Raw genomic sequence first — 19,977 nt, 5'->3', positions numbered from 1 at the left:
GACGTCATCTTAAAGGCAATTGAAGCAAAGCCATTCTGATTGGCTGTGCTGTAATTGCCTTTAAGTGACGTCATCATTTTTTTTTTACATCGGCCAAAACACATGGTTTTCACGGCCCAATCAGGGCCGTGGGAACCATATGACGAAAATGTGACGTCATAGGCCTTTAAAAGCCTATGTCGTCTCATTTTGAAGCCAAATGCCGAGGAGGAAGGACCTCCTACTGAAGAAAGAAGACCAGGGCGTGGCACCGGACGGCAAGAAGACCCCGGAAGAAGGTAGAAGAATACAGATGAAGATGGATTACAACTAGAAGACCCCTGGATTGTCGTGTTTTATTATTTTAATGTTTATTATTTTGTTTTTTTATTTTATGGGTTCCTGTTCGTGAATTGGTTCGTGAGTAAGCTGATCAACGGGAGTCGGTGGGGGCAAGTAATGGTAAGTTAAATAAAGAAATGTATTTAATGTAACTGTGTTTTTTTTTGCTTTTTCATGTGTTCATTATTTTTTATGCATATCATTTCTTGCCACTGTATGTATGTATATATGTCTAGAGAGATATATACATACAGGGTAAGAAATGATAGTGTTGTTAAAGCTTGATTTTCTGTATTGTAAATGATTGTGGCTATGCTGCTATGCATAGATGTGTGTTAAATGTATTTTATTATTAGAGAGATGTAAGTTTTGGGCTTTATGCTGTACTGTAGGTTATGGAGAGGCTTGCTTTAGTATATTGTAATTGTTGTTGTCCTTTTTTGTATGTTTTGAACTTGTTCTCTGTTACGATAGCTATAGTTAATTGTGTAATTGGTATGGATGGTATTTTAATTGTTTAGGGATGTAATTCATGTGTGTTTATTCATTGATGGTGACTTTATTTGCTTACATAATATAGTTCTTGTGATGTAAGGCTATTTGAGTTGGATTACTGTATTGTTAGCATTGATTTGCAGCGTGTACATGTAGTTTACATGTTATGCTACATGTATACACTGTAAATGCAATGTTTTAAGTGGCATTTGAGGCTTCAGATTGAATGATTACATGAGATTTGTGTAGGAAATTGTTTTTTAATTCATTGAGGATGTTATGCATAAGTGGTGTTGCCATTGCAGGATGGCTTCACCCCTTAATTACCTTTGAGGTTAGTACCCGATAAGGTGATTAAGGGGTTCATTGGTATGTTAATGTAATTGAGATGTATTGGCTATTTATTATTTTGGCAACGGACCCCAAGGATGATGCTGGCGACGGAGCCTTCTTATTGATGAGGTTAACAGAATTTTCTTTATTTTATTACGGTATTTAATGTGTTTAATAATGGCCAAATAATGTATTATCCCTATGTGGATAATAGTTATTTGGCACATTATTGTACTGTATGTGCTGGGGGAGGGGGTATTGGCCCCAATGGTATTTGGTAGGACTACCCTGTGGGTATTGGGTGAGGGTGGTTAGGCCTCAGGGGTGGGGGGGTTAGTGGGGGAGGGTATGTGGGTGATGGTGGGTTAACCCCTTAATGACTGTAGCGGTTAATAACCGCTATGGTGATTAAGGGGTTAGGGGACATTACATTGGATGTTTTAATTATTGTGTCTGTTTTGCAGAAGCGTATGGGGCATGGGCAGGATGAAGATGAGGATGGCCTTCATCATTGCAGCCGCACATGGGTGAGTGCTATATGTATTTAATGTCTTTATTGTTGTGTATGTATTTTAAATGGACAACTGTACTATTATCCATTTGTGGATAATAGTCATTGTGCCCATTACTGTTTTGTATGTTAGGGGGGTATAGGTGTTGTTGGGGTCATATATATATATATATATATATATATATATATAAATATTTATATATATATATATATATATATATATATATTTATTTAGTTAGTGTGGGGCTTGTGTGTGTATTTTTTATTATTGTGGGTAGTGGGGTTGGGTGAAGGGGGTATTAGCCCCAACGGTGGTTGTTTAGGGCTTGCGGGTGGGTAGCGGGAGGACTTAACCCCTTCATGACCGTAGCGGTATTAACCGCTACGGTCGTGAAGGGGTTAAGTGCACCCGCAACCCCCCCCCGCAAGCCCTAAACAAACAACAAGGGCCAAATACCCCCTTCACCCACCCTCGCTACCCACAATAAACCTGGCACGGCTCTTTAACCCCTTCATTACCTTAGCAGTTAACCGCTAAGGTAATGAAGTGGGCTTTAAATGCATTTTTCCTGCCTCGGATGCATGCCGGGGGGCTCCGGTGCTGATATTAATGGTATCAGCTCCGGAGACCCCCGGCATCAATCCCAACCAGGAAAAAGGCCTGAATTTTTTCTAAGTGCCGATCCGCCACTCATCTGCTGCCTCTCAGAAGCAACTTGCCATCTTTTTCTTGCGTGGCTGATCCGCCAGCAAAACGGTATTCTAGGGAGGCGAATAGCTCCGCTTAGCTACTCGCCTCTACTAGAATACAGCGTGGCGGAAAAAGTTGGATTTTTAGGCGGAAAGTGTCTTCTCGCCCCGCCACCGGCGGAAAAAAAAAAACCGCCAGCCAAACTGGCGTTTGTTTGGAATCTCGCCACTTTCTGGCCCCTTTCTGAATACGGATAGGCTTTTTATGCTGGAAAATTGCGAGAATTGCCTTTCCGCCGCTTACTGCATGAGGCCCTAAATCTCTGAAAGGGTTTCAAAAACGAACTGGGCCAATTGTTTGTTTTATGTGGGGAGGTGGGACATATTAAGGCTCACTGCCCTCAGTTGTCTGAACCAATGGAGTGTGCGTATGGCTCTGTGAGGTCAGAGTTCTGTGGAGTGGTATGTGTGACCCGCGGGGAAAAAAATACCACAACTTCCTCACCACAGTGATTTTAAATGGTAAACCAATCTCTGCCGTGGTAGACCCAGGGAGTGATATTAACTCGGTATATCAGGGAGTGATATTAACTCGGTATCAGGGAAGTTGGTTAAGCCTCTCCAGTTATGCTAGGGTGAGAAGCTGTGGGTATTATGTGTGCATGGGTGTACGCTTCCGTAAACCACTGTAACGTGTAGCTTACCACAAACCAGACGCGACGCAAGGCTGAGGTAGCGAATTGTATAAACGCCAACCCACAACCGTGAGGGCGCACCTAGAGTGTAGAATAGTCTTGCAAGCCGGGTCAGGAGTACAGAAGGTAGAGTAGTCGTTTATACTTGCCGGGTCTGGATTGGAGAATAGCGGATCGTTGGGGTACTTTGCCACGGTCAGGATTGGAGAGTGGAGAGTAGTTGTTGCGAGGGTAGCCAAGGTCAGGATTGGAGAGTTCAGGATGGTCATACGTAAGCCAGGCCAGGAGAGGAGAGATGCGGAGTCCAATGAATGTAGCAGGGTCAGGCAGCAGCAGCAACAAGGCAGGATGCAGCAAGGCACAAGGCAGAATGCAGCAAGGCACGGCGTCACACAAGGTTATGCTCAGCAGTGAAAGACTGAGCGAGGCAGATATATAAAGGGTCCTTCCTCCAATGGTGAGCCAGGGCGGAACAAGGAGGAGGAACCGGATAGGCTGCTTGGTCGCGTAGGTGTGCCATATTGTGCAACCAGATTAGACCTGGGGGTGTAACTATGTCCCGCGGGCGTCACCGATATCAGGGGGTGTCGACCCGATTGCTCGCCACTCGCACAACGTGCATGCCTGTCACATGAGCAAGAGAGGATTCTGGAGGCAGGTCCAGGGTAGACCTGTTCCGCGTGCGTCACCCACGTCAGAGACTGGTGACCTGATCGCGCGTCACTCGCGCACCGCACATGTCCGTTGTTAGAGCGGGGGAAGGGTCTGGGAACTGATTAGGAGGGAAGGCTGGCCAAACGGGCAGGCCGCACATCAGAGCGGGGGCGGAGATTTGAGACGGAGCCCATGGAGGGACAGACCGATCGTGCGGCGTCCAAATGCGTGTGCGCTGCAGGACCGCCGTGGCATTGCGCATTCCGAGTGCCTGAAGGAGTGGGATGGAGAGGTAAGTTCCGGCCGTCAGAATGGCGAATCCTCACAACCATGACTCCGATAAAAGTAAAAGTCGAGGGGCAAGTCATCTAAACTACGGTAGCAATAGTACCAAAGTTACCCCATTCCCTTGTGTTAGGCTGTAATTTTCCTGGTTGTGACACCCTGATCAGAGGACAACTCGCCTTAAACAATCCTACTCCGGGTGAGGTTTTTCTTTTACAGATCCTGAATTAGTCTCTGAAGTGTCTAAAACCCCTAAATCAAAACGAGAACGTAGGAAGGACAAAAAAAAAAAAAGAGGTTCGCCCCAACCCCAGTTAGCACTGGTTACTACTCCTAACAGAGGGAGAACAGAGGATGAGGAGTTGTCAAAGACAGGGCTTTTTCACACTCAGGAGTCAAAGTTACCCATAGATGTAACTGGCCAAACTCCAGAAGAGGAAGGTTTTGGAAGTCTAGAACTTTCCCCAAGTAATGTTGGTAGGGAACAGGCTAATGATCCCCAGTTGAAAAATGGGTTTAGCCAAGCGGTAGAAGTTAATGGGGTCCTGGTAGAAGAGAGAACCAAGGACTCCTATCCCTATTTTTGTATTAAAAATTAATTGTACCATGTGAGCCAAGAGGAGGGTCAAGAAAAAGAAAAATTGCTAGTACCCAGTTCATTAGTAAGGAAGGTCCTAGAGCTAGCACACTCTCACTTATTGGGGGATCATCTTGGAGTAGAGAAAACACAGAAAAGAATCCTAAAAGGATTTTACTGGCCAGGGATATATAATGCAGTAAAAAGGTTCTGTGCCTCCTGCCCCAAGTGGCAGTTGACAGCCCCCCGACCAAGCTTGAGGGCCCCGTTAATTCCTATGCATATTATTAAGAGGATTGCTATGGATATAGTGGGTCCCTTGAAGAAATCTGCCAAGGGTCGTCAATGCAATAGGAGAGAGAAATGGCAGAGCACAACCGGAATCATCCAAAACAGAAAATTAGGAGGAAAGTGCTTTATCCATAAAAGGGTTTAATAGTCATGGAAGGAAAAAGGCAAGGCATTACCCTACCAACATATTTTGTGCTACACAGAGCACTTTATCAAGGCATACACATCCTATCATCATTAGCATATTTAAAGGTTAAAAAGTAATTGGCTTACCAATCCTGAAGCATATCTAGGAGCCACCCCATGATCTGGCTGATGAGACTCCGGTGTGGAGTCAACAGAGCGTGCGCACGCATCCCCACACGCAGCCCCTGCCTCCCACACGCAATCCTGGGCCAGCAGAGAGAGAACCGAACCGTCACGCGCTTGCGCAGAGGCAGAAAAGGCTTCCCCACTCATGTGACCATGAAGCGTGCCTAAGGAGTGGGGGAGCATGCCGGACGCGCGCCCGTCGGCGCCACCATCCACATTCTCCTGGTGCGCACGCGCACCTCCCAAGGAGGGAGAAAGAAAGAATAAACCCCCGATCCCTCCCCGTTGCCGCGCACATAGGGGAACAAGCAAGGGAGCCCTGGGTGAACGATGCATATTATTGAGAGGATTGCTATGAATATAGTGGGTCCCTTGGAGAAATCTGCCAAGGGTCATCAATACATCCTAGTAATTCTAGATTATGCCACTCGCTATCCAAAGGCGCTAGATAAGGAGCCAAGTGGTATTACCAAATATTGTTGGTCTGGTCTAGCTTAGCTAACCAGCTGAGTAGATAGGCTTAACCTAGTTTAGTTAGCTTCCCTAACGGGGATAAGCGTTTGTTTATGTTATGTTTTACTTAAAGGGACAGAGCACCCATTGTTTTATTATATTTTTGGACAAATAAATCCACCAGCATATTATTTCACCTGAAGAATTGGGTTGTCTCCTCACTAACCACGGTCATCCTGCCAATATATATATATATATATATACATGCAAATGAGCACAGAGTGTCACTTTTTGCCTCAATAACCATTTTTAACATGGTTCCCTATAGGCTTAAGCTTGCTGCATGGTCACAGCTTTGAGCACAGCCAGGGTTAAGGTGCATACCCAGAAAACCAACCACAGCCACACTGATGAGACCCATCAAGGTCGAAACAGCTGTCTGTGGGTGGTTTTCTGGGTATGCACCTTAACCCTGGCTGTGCTCAAAGCTGTGACCATGCAGCAAGCTTAAGCCTATAGGGAACCATGTTAAAAATGGTTATTGAGGCAAAAAGTGACACTGTGTGCTCATTTGCATGTCATTTCCCAGAATCCCTTGCTGCAGTGGAAGTGCTGTATGCTGGGTGATAATGGGGAAAGGCGGGGTTGCAGACCTGCCTAAGACATGCAGATGAGCATACAGCTATATTTGCATATTTGCTTTCCTGTGGAGGGTTTTTGTCACTTTTTTTACTCACCATAACTTAACTCAGTATTATGGTTTAGCCTATCCCATAGCCTCTCTTGCATTCCCAGTAAAATCAACCCCACACTGATGAGACCCATCAAGGTCGAAACAGCTGTCTGTGGGTGGTTTTCTGGGTATGCACCTTAACCCTGGCTGTGCTCAAAGCTGTGACCATGCAGCAAGCTTAAGCCTATAGGGAACCATGTTAAAAATGGTTATTGAGGCAAAAAGTGACACTGTGTGCTCATTTGCATGTAATTTCCCAGAATCCCTTGCTGCAGTGGAAGTGCTGTATGCTGGGTGATAATGGGGAAAGGCGGGGTTGCAGACCTGCCTAAGACATGCAGATGAGCATACAGCTATATTTGCATATATATATATATATATATATATATATATAAACTCTGCAAACATATTTGCCAAGATCCCACAGCCAGTCACAACAATGGAACATTCAATGTTAAAGGATCATACAGCTGCACATCCAGGAATGTAGTGTGTATGATTCAGTGCAACAAATGTGACCAAGGATGCTACATTGGGGAAACCAGCCAAAAACTACAAGGCATAATGAATAAGCACAGACACTCCATATTCCATCACGAAGAAGGAAGATACTGCTCACCAGTGGGACATCATTTCTCACAACCAGATAATTCCATAAATGATTTAAAAAATCAAAATTCTCAATGGAATGTTCAAATACACCCAAGAACGGAAAACATTTGAGCTCAGAATGATAAGACTCTTTGACACCAAAACATAATAATTTTTTGTATTGGTCCTCCCTGCTTTTGTGCTATCCTAGACCTTTCCCCCCAACATCCTCTTCCCCCTCTGTGCTTCTATGGATGTACAGCCCTCCCCCCCATCCCTAATTCTCACCTTCCTTATCTCTGTTTTAACACCCCTCCAGTGCCTCTCTGTTCTTTATTCTTCCTTTTTTTTCTTTTGCAATCCCTGTCTAAGTCACAGAAACCTTTGTATATCAGTATTGCTTGACCTGAGGAAGAGAGGAAAACTCTCGAAAGCTTGTTCTATGTCATAAATTGTTAGTCCAAATAAAAAAGGTATCACCTAATACTGAAGAACTCATTCACTCTGCACTATCGCAACTGGACTAACAGACTAACACAGCTATTTCCGTTTATATATACTCATAGGAAGAGAGCTACTGGCTAGCTCCGATCGCGCATGCGCATGAGTGACCGGCAAATGCCGATCGTGCATGCGCACGACCAGTCAGCAAACACTCTTTGCACATGAGCAGTCGGTGAGTGTGACTACATGCGTGACAGTTGTCCCGCTGTTTTCCGGGACAAATATCACACTAACAATGGGCCAAATCATGGTGTAGATATTTTTAGGGTTGAGGAAGCTCATATTTTGCTCACCGATCGTTTTTTTTATTCTTCTACTAAATACTCCTTTAGTTGTACTACGAATGTCTTATCATTCTGCCATCTTCTTTGTTCTACTTTATTTTAAAAAAATAGTCTTTTCTGTTTCACCCTTTTATTTTAATTCTTATCATTACTTTCACACTATGCTGACGTTATTTTTTCTTCTCTTTAGGAACGGTAAAAAAAAAGCTAACATTTTCACATTGCCTATAAATTAAATGCATAATTATAATTACTTCCAAGAATAAATGCACATAAAAATATAGGAGTGTTTTACTTTGTGTTTTTCTCAGCATTTTTTTTTTTAAGACTTGCATCTTTTCAATACATGTTTTGTAGTTAAGCGGAAGAAATGTCAGCAAAGGTGATTAAAGCCTGCTGCATTTCATTACATCTTGGAGTCTAACCAGGCTGTTGTCAAAGTCAGAGTCTTTAAAGGGTATCAGGGAGAAATTGAAGTTGTTCGTCTTTGACATTCTAAGATATGCATTTTATATTTACTTCTCATCACCTTGTCTCTCCTGCAGCAATGCATCTGCTTGGACTGAACTGGCAGCTCCAGCCAGCAGACGGACATACATTTAACAATGGAATAAGGACAAGCAGCGATGATGTTGCAACAATGCCATCTGGAGGCAAAGGTGAGGTTTTGTGCTTCTTTTGATAATGATTGACAGAAATCAGACTGGCTGCATAATGATACAGCCATATATCTACAGTATCTATCTGTCTATCTATCTACACACAAAAGCAGAGTGCTAATATATATAAAAAAAATTGCAGCATGTGTATATAGCCATATACCATATACTGTACACCCAAATACAGCAATATACCTGAATATATTAATATATCTATCTGAGTTCATATACTCACTTATATTGTTTTTGTTGAGGGCAAATTAACAAACATGCAGTAGGATCCTGCATAAAATATTTTATAGCTTATCGCTTTACAAAAACAAGAGCTGAAATTATTGATTTACTTTTTTTCTGGAATCCTGTTGAAAACATGCATCTTTTGCATCTTTTTCGCAGTATGGACGCGGCCTTAGGCTGCGGCCCCAGTGGCTGCGCTGCACACAAGCCTGCGAGGCTGGCAGTGCATGCAGCCAAGTCCCCCAGTCTGCAGGGGGAAAGACAGGGGGGGGGCGTGACGGGGGAGTGATGAGGGCACATCTGTGACGTCACCCGGCAAGTTCGCCCTCATTGGCCGAACCGCTGGGAGGTGTGGCCTACTTCTCCATCGCGAGTCCTGCTCTCAATTTTCTTGAGAGTTGAGTTTGTCAGAGCAGCGTGGCGGCCGCCCTCACAGTGGGCCCGGCCCCTTTGTGGAGCGGCTCTTGTCCCTGCAGCGTCCACCACAGGCCAGCCAGCGAGGACCTGGCCTTATACAACATAGAGAAGGCAGAACATGCAGTATAGGAGTTCAAGTGTTGGTCTCATACACACAAGTATGTGAGGTTGTTTCTAGTTGACTTTATTCTGATGCAAGTAATTAGATTGTGGACTCTGTGTGAAGGGACTCATTGCCCAGTGCACTATTCTACTGTATCGTCTGCTAGCACTATATAATGAACATGTATTTTTAATGATATATACCATTATGTAGTCAGAGACTTTTGTCTCTATTAATCTAAGTGTATTGCCCTGTGACGAAGATCTTGGTATCTTGTTAATGACAAATTCTGCGCATGGGGATTTCTATGATAGGTCTTTCGAAAGGTCAGCAATACAGTATTTCTATCAATCACATTATGAATACAGTAGTAGGACTTCCTTACATTAGTGCTTAGTTTTTGTTCTTCATTACTAGGCTTTATTTTATTACAAACTATAACACATAGCATATATTTGGGTAATGTTGGAGAGGCTCCCACATCAGCAATCAGCCTCCAAATGATATTGTTGAAAATATTTTTTACCAAATGTTAAAGTAACATTACTAAATGTATTGAATAAATAGCATTTTTCATTGTCAGTGTATTGGTGCATCCATATCCCTTTGTCAGTAGAAATAGCAACGATTATCCGGTGCTTGAATTCCTATATACACACATAGATAGATAGATATTCCACATGGATAATATATATATATATATATATATATATATATATCAACTGGAAATATTCCTGTATGCTCATTTGCATGCCTTAGACAGGTCTGCAACCCTGCCTTTCACCATTATCACCCAACAAACAGTGCTTCCACTGCAGCAAGGGATTCTGGGAAATGCCATGCAAATGAGCGCACAGTGCCACCTATTGCTTCAAAACCATATAACATGGTCCCCTGTAAGCCTTTGCTTGCCGCTTTTCACAGCTTTGAGCACAGCCTGGGTTAAGATGCATATATATATATATATACATATATATATATATATATATATATATATGCAATACGATACCGTGGTGAGACCAAATCAGAGGCAGCACTCCAATGAATAGTCAAAAAATGTATTGTGAGTTACCAAGACACCATAACCGACATTTCGGTCCACAGACAGGACCTTCCCCAAGGTGATGCGTAAGGTCCCGTCTGTGGACCGAAACGTCGGTTATGGTGTCTTGGTAACTCACAATACATTTTTTGACTATTCATTGGAGTGCTGCCTCTGATTTTGTCTCACCACGGTACCGTATTGCCTATTATACTCTATAGGATTTGCACCCACTATATTGACTATTTTGATGGAGTATCCAAGTGCAGTTTGTGTGCAGCGCACAGCAAGGAATGAAGGAGAGCAGGTCTTGCAAAAAATCATTCTTTAATGGGAAGCCATAAAATAGAGGGTTGCAGCCCTTCTACGCGTTTCGTGCAAAGCGTGCACTTTATCAAGAAGTGTCATATACAATACACGGAACATTTAAATAGCAGCTGACTGCCGTTTTGGCGCCAAAATCGATGACGTCACTAATTTACATGGACCAATGCGCATTGCCCCTTATGACGCATGCGCTATACAACCAGGTCCAGGAGTAAACCCCACCACGAGGCATAACCGATCAGCGGCCCCAGGGAGTGACACACACCCTGGGGCTTATGACGATCCAAATCTCACAAGATGTGTTCCCTCTCAGTCCCGTCGGCACGCGCAATGCGCACAGGGACAAGGCATAAGCCGATCTTATATATATATATAGTGAAATAACATTTTTTTTTTGGTTACTTAAATTTTATTGCTCATTTTTTTCAAAAGTAAGAAAAAAGGATACATAAAGAAAAAAGGAAGGGAAAAATATAATAATACAATGTTGCAAGTAATCTGATGATTGCACATTAGGAAGGGAAGGGAGGGGGGAAGGGGACAGCATTTGAAACCATACAGCATAGTAAATGACAGTGTCAATTCAACATAAATCACTCTGTTCAAAGTAATCTAATCTAAATATGGGGATATACCTGCATGTCTAAACCAAGGAGCCCATGTTTTTGAAAATTGTGAAGTGGAACCACTTAGGTAGGCCGAGATTTTTTCCATAAAATAAAATTTTATTGAAGTACAGTAGAGGCAACGTTTATTCTAACATTTGCTGTAAACTAGCCGGGGTACATTCTGGGTATGTGCTGGGTATGTGCTGGGTATATTCTGGGCTAGTTTGAGGCACGTTTAAGGCATTTCTGCATTGACTAACGACCCATAGGATTAACACAGCAGGGATCCCTGGCAGTCCTATTCAGTTTGAATGGGACTGCCAGGGACCCCCTGCTGTTAATCTGATAGGCCATTAATCAATGCAGAAATGCTGGGGCTAGTTTAAGGAAAGTTTAAGGCATGTATTCAGAATGTACCTGGGTGTACCTGGGTCTTTTGGGGAATTGCCACTGGTTTTTGTTAGAATAAGAGTTGCCTCTACTGTATTAAGATACAAAAGTCCAAATAAGTTACATTGTTTTTTAGAATAATACGCACTGTTTCAGCAATGAGAGCATTGGATTGAATAGACAGCAGTATGGGACAGAATATATTGGCCCACATTTACTAAGTGGCTCTATTCCACAGACACCTTATAGCCTATTCAAGTGAATGAACTGGAATTTGTCTTCTGGTACCAGTGGGTGTCCTATGGGATAGTTAATGTGTCCTATTTATTGTTAGCAAAAACTAGTTCTTATTAAGACAAATTTACTGTAGACTCTCACAAGCATTTTCCTGCCTCTTATCTAGGTTTCAGTTCATGTGGAAGATAACCCATATAGGAATCATACATTATGAAACCCATATCTGAACCTGGCCTTCTCATACAGTATGAACTGGGGAGGTGGGAGAGGCGGCATTTACACATGCTAAAGAGAAAGGGGAAGTCTCTTGGCTAAAACAAACGGCACCAGATTTATCAAGGGAAAACTTTCACATTGAAACAAATGGAATTTTCTTGCTTGATGAATGTAGTGCAGTGTTTTTGCCCCTGTGCTGCAGCCATGACACTTTGATAAATCACCCCGAAGAAGCTTGCCCATTTTTTTAGTCTTTTTAATTATTATTATTATTTTTTAATTTGACTTTATTTTGAGAAGGCTTGATTTGCCATCTTGAGGGAAAATTGAATCCATATTAGATGTCCATGCATCTTTTTAGACCAGGGAATATCTACAGGTACAAAGCAGTACAATGTTCTAAATCAGTGGTTTCCAACCTTTTTTTTTTGTTTAAGGAACACTATAATTATATTGTAAAATTCTGCAGAGCCCCAACCCTCTCTAATGGCGTGTTTAAGATCAAATGCCTTTCAAGGAGCCCTAACTCCCTCTAATAGCGTATCTGAGATCAGACGCTTTGTAAGGAACCTCAACCCTCTCTAATAGCGCGTCTGAGATCAGATGCATTGTAAACTCTTCTGTGTTTGTTACTACAGTATTTTTCAAATTATATGAAAATTGCATGGAACTTTTTAGGGAAGCCCGGGGGAACCCAAGGGTTCCAGAGAACTCCTGTTGAAAAATACTGTTCTATCTTAACAAGCAAAAAAACGTATACTATTTAGTATAAATTGTTTTTAATTGTTACTTTTGTGAGAGGACATCCAAATGTGCATAAACATATAATCCCCTTGTTTGCTTGTAATTAATAATCTGCTAGCACAGAGAATCAAAGGGGTCTGGCCATATTGTTCCAGGACACCTAGTGGCCAAAAACAAAAACGTATGGGGAGAAATTCGGCCAAAACTGCAGACGGTGGCTATTTTTAGCATTTTTAAATGAGCCAATAAATAACCCTTACTGACCAAGATGTACTTGTAAACCTCTTGCGATTGTTGACGGAACCAGAACAGTTTCATTATTTGTTTTCCCTTACTAATAAGCCAACCTATTCTTAGATACATCTCTTTTAATTAAAGCTATACATTATGCCCATTGCAGACATGCATCCAGGTGTAGGTTTTGCTTCTGTCCCGTGCTGGAATGCAAATAATTAATGGGACGCTAAGGAAATCCTTGAAAAACATCATGTGCCACACCATCCATTTTAAGTGGAAGAACTGTATTAGTCATTTCTTTTTTTGTATTTCTACATTCTAAGTGTTTATCTCGCCAAAATTGGAGATTTACCTAAACAAAATCACTCTGTGCATCTAGATCGTGAAAATCAATGATTATCAATTGCTTGTCAGCCATTTCAGAGAGCCAATCAGGATATATTGGCAATAGGTTAATTAAATACCACCCACCCCCCCTCATGTTGCTTTATTAGATCATTTACTTCTCTAGTGTTTTAATCAAGATAGATCACATATTCAAGAGACGTAATCTGATTTAGCAATTACTAGATAAATACTGCATAAACAGATTACAATGCAAGAAAAAAGTTATGAATTAAAAGATGTACAAGATTCTAAATGAAAGGAGATTACATTAGCCTGGTTTTTAACATATGATTCTTTCATGATGACTGTGCGTTTGCACTTGTGTGATTCTCAGACATCCTACTTAAAGTACTACGAGTTATTACCTTTTCTGGAAGAAGAAAATTAATATCTGCTTTATTTGGCAGTCAATGGGTTATAACTACTTAACAAAAGTACGGTACATTTTTGCTTTGTGATATATATTTTGTTTGCTCCTGGCGTAATGGCCAGTATAATGGCAAGGCAAGTGTCACTTGGCTGAAACTCTTAGCTTATTGTTCTTCTTGGCTAAACATAATGAACTCATACATCTTAATTATGTCTGCATGAGCGGGCTAGCTATAGGTCAGAAAAATGAGCCTCTACATTTTGGACCTGATGAAACTTGAAGAGAAGTCTGCTGAAAAGTATCTGCCCTCAAAAAACCTTTACTGGATTATTGCAGATAGTGGAAGAAAAAAATAAATTAGGGAGCAGAAATAAAGAATCGATCCATAAACTATACTGTATCTATCTATCTATCTCATTTATATGTATGTATGTATGATTTGCTTTGGCAAAAATTATACATATATGGGTTACTGATATTTAAAAAACGCATTTAATTTAGAACCACAATAGCCTCAATTGAACATCACTTACTACCCTATAGTACCTAGTGCCTATTACCAATGCAATAATAATAGATTTTGTAATTTGTGGCTAAGCAAGTGTTAGGTAACCCATTTTTAACTACATTGTTTTCAGAGGCAAAGCCTAGTGATACTCCAATTCATCAGAATGCCACCTCCTTTTACCAAGTGCCCTAGGGCCATTTCCAAATGAGCAATTTGAAATATGAAATGACCTATAAAAGAGATTAGTTAAAACTGATGTAACACCGCACAATCCACCAATGATTTCATATTCTCTTTGGTGAGTTTGATTAATTTCATGCAGGTTTCTTAGACAAGGTTAGGGCTATCTCTTGCCTTAGACCTGGATGTCTTAATTACTTTAACCATTTTATTAGTCTTCTGCCTCAGAAACATTACAAGGTCTGGAGTATTGTATGGTTTTGTGCTGTCTCCCTCCCCAGTACAGGAATTCTGATCCTCCCTGGAGATGCCTGGCTCTGCTGGCTCTATTTGTTTCTGGGATTTTGGAGGAGTACACTCAGTTCACAAATAGTGATCAGAGTTATATGTTTGAATATCAAGTAGAAATATGCATTGTTTCATTGAGCTACCCTTCATGATATGGACAGGAATGTGGACACTGTGTTAGATGCTATAATCATGATCATGCAAATAGTCTTCATGGAGACTTTTTAAAACTCTGAACTGAGTTATTGGTCAGAAGTGAGTTCTACAAACATGACTCTATTTATTATCCCTTCTTTCTCACACACATAGAGTACAGATTGTAAATGCTCCATGGTCCAGAAGAGTGTAGTAGAAAGAGTAGTAATTATAGCTATTGAATGGTCTATGAGTTAAATTCTTGAACGTTCAGTTGAACTTTAAAAAAAAATCCTAACAAAGATGAAAAATATATGCAAACTTTGTTTTGATATTATTCATCAAAAAAAAAAATATATATATATATATATATATATATATATATATATATATATATATATACTGTACATATTAATTATGCAGACATTTGCTGCCAATGTGAATTTCAATAAGATTATAGCGAAACTTGCGAATGTTGTGATGAATTACCATAATTTTATGGGGGACATTTGCTTGTGGTGACTTTGTGAACTTTTGCAAGTTTGCTACTTTTTCCCCAGTAAGTAAGGTCCATAGTTCCCCACATAAGCAACTTGATTAATTGCTTCATCCATTTATAATGGTAATCTTCTAGACGCCTCTGCTCAGCATGAGCAGATAAGCTCCTATTATTCTGGGCATACTGTATGTCCTCTCCCTTGTGAATGTAAAAAAGTATTGGCCTCCTCATTGCATTAGAGGGAGCACCATACTTGTAACATCCCATCCTCCTCTCCTCAATCTCCATAGGGACCAGCTGTGTGGCTGACCAACCTCCACACTATGTAACACCCTCCCAACCTTAATGGATTCAGCTATCAGACTGGGCTATATTCTAAGCTGAGCCACACCTTAGGGCTGGTACCCGCTGCGCCCGGCGGTGCGGGCGGCCGCACAAGCGTTCCCCACCAGCAGGGGAATCCTCCCGAGCCGGTCCCAGTCCCCTCTCACGGCACAGCTCACTACACGCTGTGACGCGTCAGCCGCCAGGGGATTCAAGAGAATTGTAATCCCAAGCGGCGATGCGTCACGTGGGGTGGCTGTGAGCCAATGAGGAGGGGAGGCTTCGGGGAGCGGGGAGGAGAGTGTGGGGGGAAAGCAGCTTGAGTGCCTGTCTGTGTGTATGTGTGTGCCTGAGTGCCTGTCTGTGTGTGTGTGCCTGAGTGTGTGAGTGCCTATCTGTGTGTGTGTATGTGTGTGCCTGAGTGCCTGTCTGTGTGTGTGCCTGAGTGCGTGTGTGCCTGAGTGCATGTCTGTGTGTGAGGAGTTGAGGGGCTGAGGATTTGAGGGGCTCAGCGGTTGAGGGGCTGAGGAGTTGAGGGGCTGAACGGCTCACATCATTGCCGTGCCCCCCCACGTCATGGCCGCACCCCCCCCCCCCCACCTGTTTTGGCCACACACCCCCCCGCTCGCAAAAATGGTCCTTTTGGACCGGAAAAAGCCCCAAGTGCCTCTCCACACCGCCTGTCTGCAGTGCGGGCGCGTGGACTGTGGCAGCGGCTCACCTTCTTGTTTCAACATTGTCCATCATTCCCTCTAAATTGTAAGCTCTCATGAGCAGCACCTTCATTACCTCTTTGTATCTGTTTGTGCAAGTCTGTCCTCACGTACTGTGTATATAACTGTCTATGTAATTTACATAACTCTGTACTCCATTTAGTTTCTTTGTTTAGCCAAATTAGCAACTTTCCTCAATATTAAGGGCTAGAACCACTTTAATTAAGGGGTCCTAATGTGTTGTTACCTAAAACAGTAGAAAAATATTATTTTCCATGATTTTAGCAACGTTGTATTAGCGTATAACGTGACATTAAGTATTTCTTGGCCTTACTCCAATTCTGACCCTGACATTGGTGTTTAACTGATGTTGAAAAAGAGAGAAAAGGAGATGGAAATAATGCTGGAAGTAATGATATATTTTGACACCCATTCAGACCCTGTAAATGCCCTATTTCAGACTGGATGGAAATAATGCCAAATTAAGGTCTAGCCTAACTTACTAACAATCAAAAAAGAAAATTCCAAAGTTGCGATATAAAACGTATCTTTATTCCCATATTATATGGCTGTATATAAGATTGTGTAACATAAGTGGATCGTGATTGAATTCAATGTAACCCACATATATACAGTATGTCATTGGACATCACTGTTCCCCCTTCCCACCTGCTTAATTTGTCCATATTATGATATACATGCCTCTCCCATACCCCTTCAATCTTTATTGTTTGCTTATATTGTTAAAGCTGTAAAACATTCAATAAAAACTAAGTTTAAAAAAACGCCATTCCCAAAGGAGGGAATAAAACGGTACACAAGCAACTAATTAGATTATAAGTTCTTTGGGGCAGGGACTCCTTTTCCTAAATGTTACTTTTATGACTGAAGTGCTTCTTCCCATTATGTGTGATTTGTATTATTTGTATTATTTGTTATTTATATTATGTCACATGTAATACTGTTGTGAAGTGTATGTACATTAATGGTGCTTTATAAATAAAGATATACTGTACATAAATACATACATACATACATACAGTACACAACGGATGCATTCAAGGTAAAGCCAAAATGTACATATCATACTTCATATACATGCTAACAAAAGACACTCAATACACTGCAAAATAACCCAAACAAATATATAACCGACATACGGTTAAAGCTATCGTAACATCCCTGCGTTTTAGAGTATTTCCGCTCTTAGAGTGAACGCCTTTTTTGCATCTCATCACCACCGGTCGTTATCGTTAACATAATGCTCTTTCCAGGAGAAAGTATGATTTATCGTAATGACGTTATTAAGCCTGCGAAGATTTGCGCTACCGTGACATTAACTTAAACTCATGTCACATTTTATCACCTGACAGAGCTTTATATACTGTATCTGGCCCTAAAAGAGTTTAAACAAAATAAAGGAAATGAAGTGCATGACAATATTGCAAATAAAAACAGCAATACAACCTTTTACTGATTTGCTATGCTATGCAATGCTATGCTGGCCCCTGTGGCATGAAAGGATTAAACATTTAATAGTGAACATCGCAAATGTTTCCTTTTTTGGTAAGTTTGTTTCTCCTTTATGGAGTTCGATACTGTACATTGCCACCCATATGTGAAGTAATTCTGTGGGGCATTCAGCAATTAGAGATGCAAAATTAAAAGTGCATTAATTGTTGCTCAAGGTCAAAATTAACTTCTTTAGTGTGATACATTTTTACCTGCCATCTGTCTAGTCATTTGTAATGTACTGATTTGTAGGGAAAAAAAAAAAAAACTAAAAACACAGGTTGTTAATTACTGTGGATAACACATAAAATGTGAGATTATATATCTTTCTTCTGCTGCTCAGCAACTCCACACCCACACATGCAATTCTAGTATCATCTATTGCTCTGCTGCTGCTATCAAAAAGGGGGACATGATGACTGAAGCAGACACAGGAAGGAGAGCGGGTAACTCTATTGTGTGTTATTCTTAACTGCAAGACTCGATCCACACACGTTTTTTCACTCGTTTTCCGTATATTAAAGATACTATACGTAAATGTCGCTGTATCCCATCTCCTCTCTATCCCCATCCCACTTCTATCTCTCTCTCTCTCTCTCTCTCTCTCTCTCTCTCTCTCTCTCTCTCTCTCTCTCTCACACACACACACCCCCTACGCTTTCTCATTTGAATCCCTTCTCTCTGCCCCCAATCCTGTCTCTCTCTCTCTCCCCAATCCATCTATCTCTCTCTCTCTCTCTCTCTAATTCATTCTCTCTCTCCCCAACCCATCCATTCTCTCTCGGTCCCCCCATTTCTTCTATATCGGTCCCCCCATCCCTTCTTTCTCTCCCTATCCATTCTCTCTACCCAATTTCTTCTCTCTCCCCTCCCCCTCTCTCACTCTTGCTCTTTCCCTCACCATACATATGCACACACACAAAATTCCGCCCTGCCCCACAATACAAACATGCATAATAACCCCCTCCCCAACAATACGCACACAATACCTCCTTTTCCCCACAACACACACATACAATAACCCCCTCCCCACAACACATGCAATACCCCCTACAATAGCCCCATAAAATCCACTCCCCCACAATAGCACCACCTGCCCCACAGTACCCTCGGCCCTTAGAAGCTCCACTCAAGCCTCCCTCCATCACAATAGCCCCACACCTGCCCCACTCCCCAAAAATAGCCCCAAACCTAACCCTGGGGGAGCCTACGGTGCCGGCGTCAGCAGGGGGAGGAGGTGTGGCATAACTGATGGATTAATACATAGGTAGATAGATTTATAATTAAAGTATATCATTTATTTTATTAGATCGTTTTTATTATCTTTTGAGGTATGGCTTTTGCATTATATAATATCCAATATTTGCTTTACATTGCTCCACAGTGTTTAGTTATTTTATGATGTTTATGGATGTTAGTTTTTGTATTAATTTGTATATGTTGTTATGTCTTTGTTTCTCTCTCTTCTCGGGGCACCACCTCTCCTCCGTGTTTTCATTCTCACCGAGGGTTTGTGTTCCAGGGGATGTTTTTTACCTGGACACAGGTGGGTGGTGCATTTGAGAGTGAGGGCTATAAAGAGCTGAATTAAGACCACTGAAACTACTCTTTGATAAAGCGCCCTTGGCGAGAAACGCGTTAGAGGTTTCTCTTTTTAAACCAGGAATGTTTCAATAAAGTTTTTGTTATTTTTTCTATTGGCCTCCAGTTCCACGTTTTTTGCTGTGCTCTCAGTTTTCCTTTTTTCTTAGTTTATCTAAGGCATTAAAGTCACCGGTTGTATCAGAAAAAACCCCCACTGTACACTACTTTTAATGGGCCGTTGTCTGTGATAAATCTGGTACAATTTCTTCCCTGTTTAAGATGCAGATGGCAGCATCTTTTAATGCACCAACATGAGAACTCTTGATATATTAAGTTATCGTGCAAAGAGTATGGTCATATACACTTTAAGAAGAGATCTGTGAATCTTAGAAGGTCTGTACACTATCTATGAAAGTCTCTTTCCTGTTGGTATAGTAAAATCTCTCTCTATAATCAATTATTATTATTATCGGGGCTCGATAAATGCACATGCCCTCTCGCCTGGGGCGAGTGAATTTTAGCCGCCGGTGA

At 41.6% G+C, this 19,977-nt stretch overlaps 1 protein-coding gene across 8 annotated transcripts in view; it reads left to right on the top strand.

Moving 5' to 3' along the window:
• Positions 1-19,977, top strand: part of TENM2 (teneurin transmembrane protein 2) — a 2,373,952-nt gene that overhangs the window by 2,031,475 nt on the left and 322,500 nt on the right. For all 8 annotated transcript variants that reach the window (XM_075601896.1, XM_075601894.1, XM_075601892.1 and 5 more), the window contains one exon: positions 8,275-8,388. In XM_075601896.1, coding sequence (XP_075458011.1) covers positions 8,275-8,388 — 114 coding nt within the window. The remainder of the gene's footprint in view (positions 1-8,274; positions 8,389-19,977) is intronic.

The sequence above is a fragment of the Ascaphus truei genome, chromosome 5 (assembly GCF_040206685.1).
Source record: "Ascaphus truei isolate aAscTru1 chromosome 5, aAscTru1.hap1, whole genome shotgun sequence".
Classification (NCBI taxonomy): domain Eukaryota; kingdom Metazoa; phylum Chordata; class Amphibia; order Anura; family Ascaphidae; genus Ascaphus; species Ascaphus truei.
The sequence above is the reverse complement of the archived record's forward strand: the minus strand, read 5'-3'. Positions and strand labels throughout refer to the sequence as shown.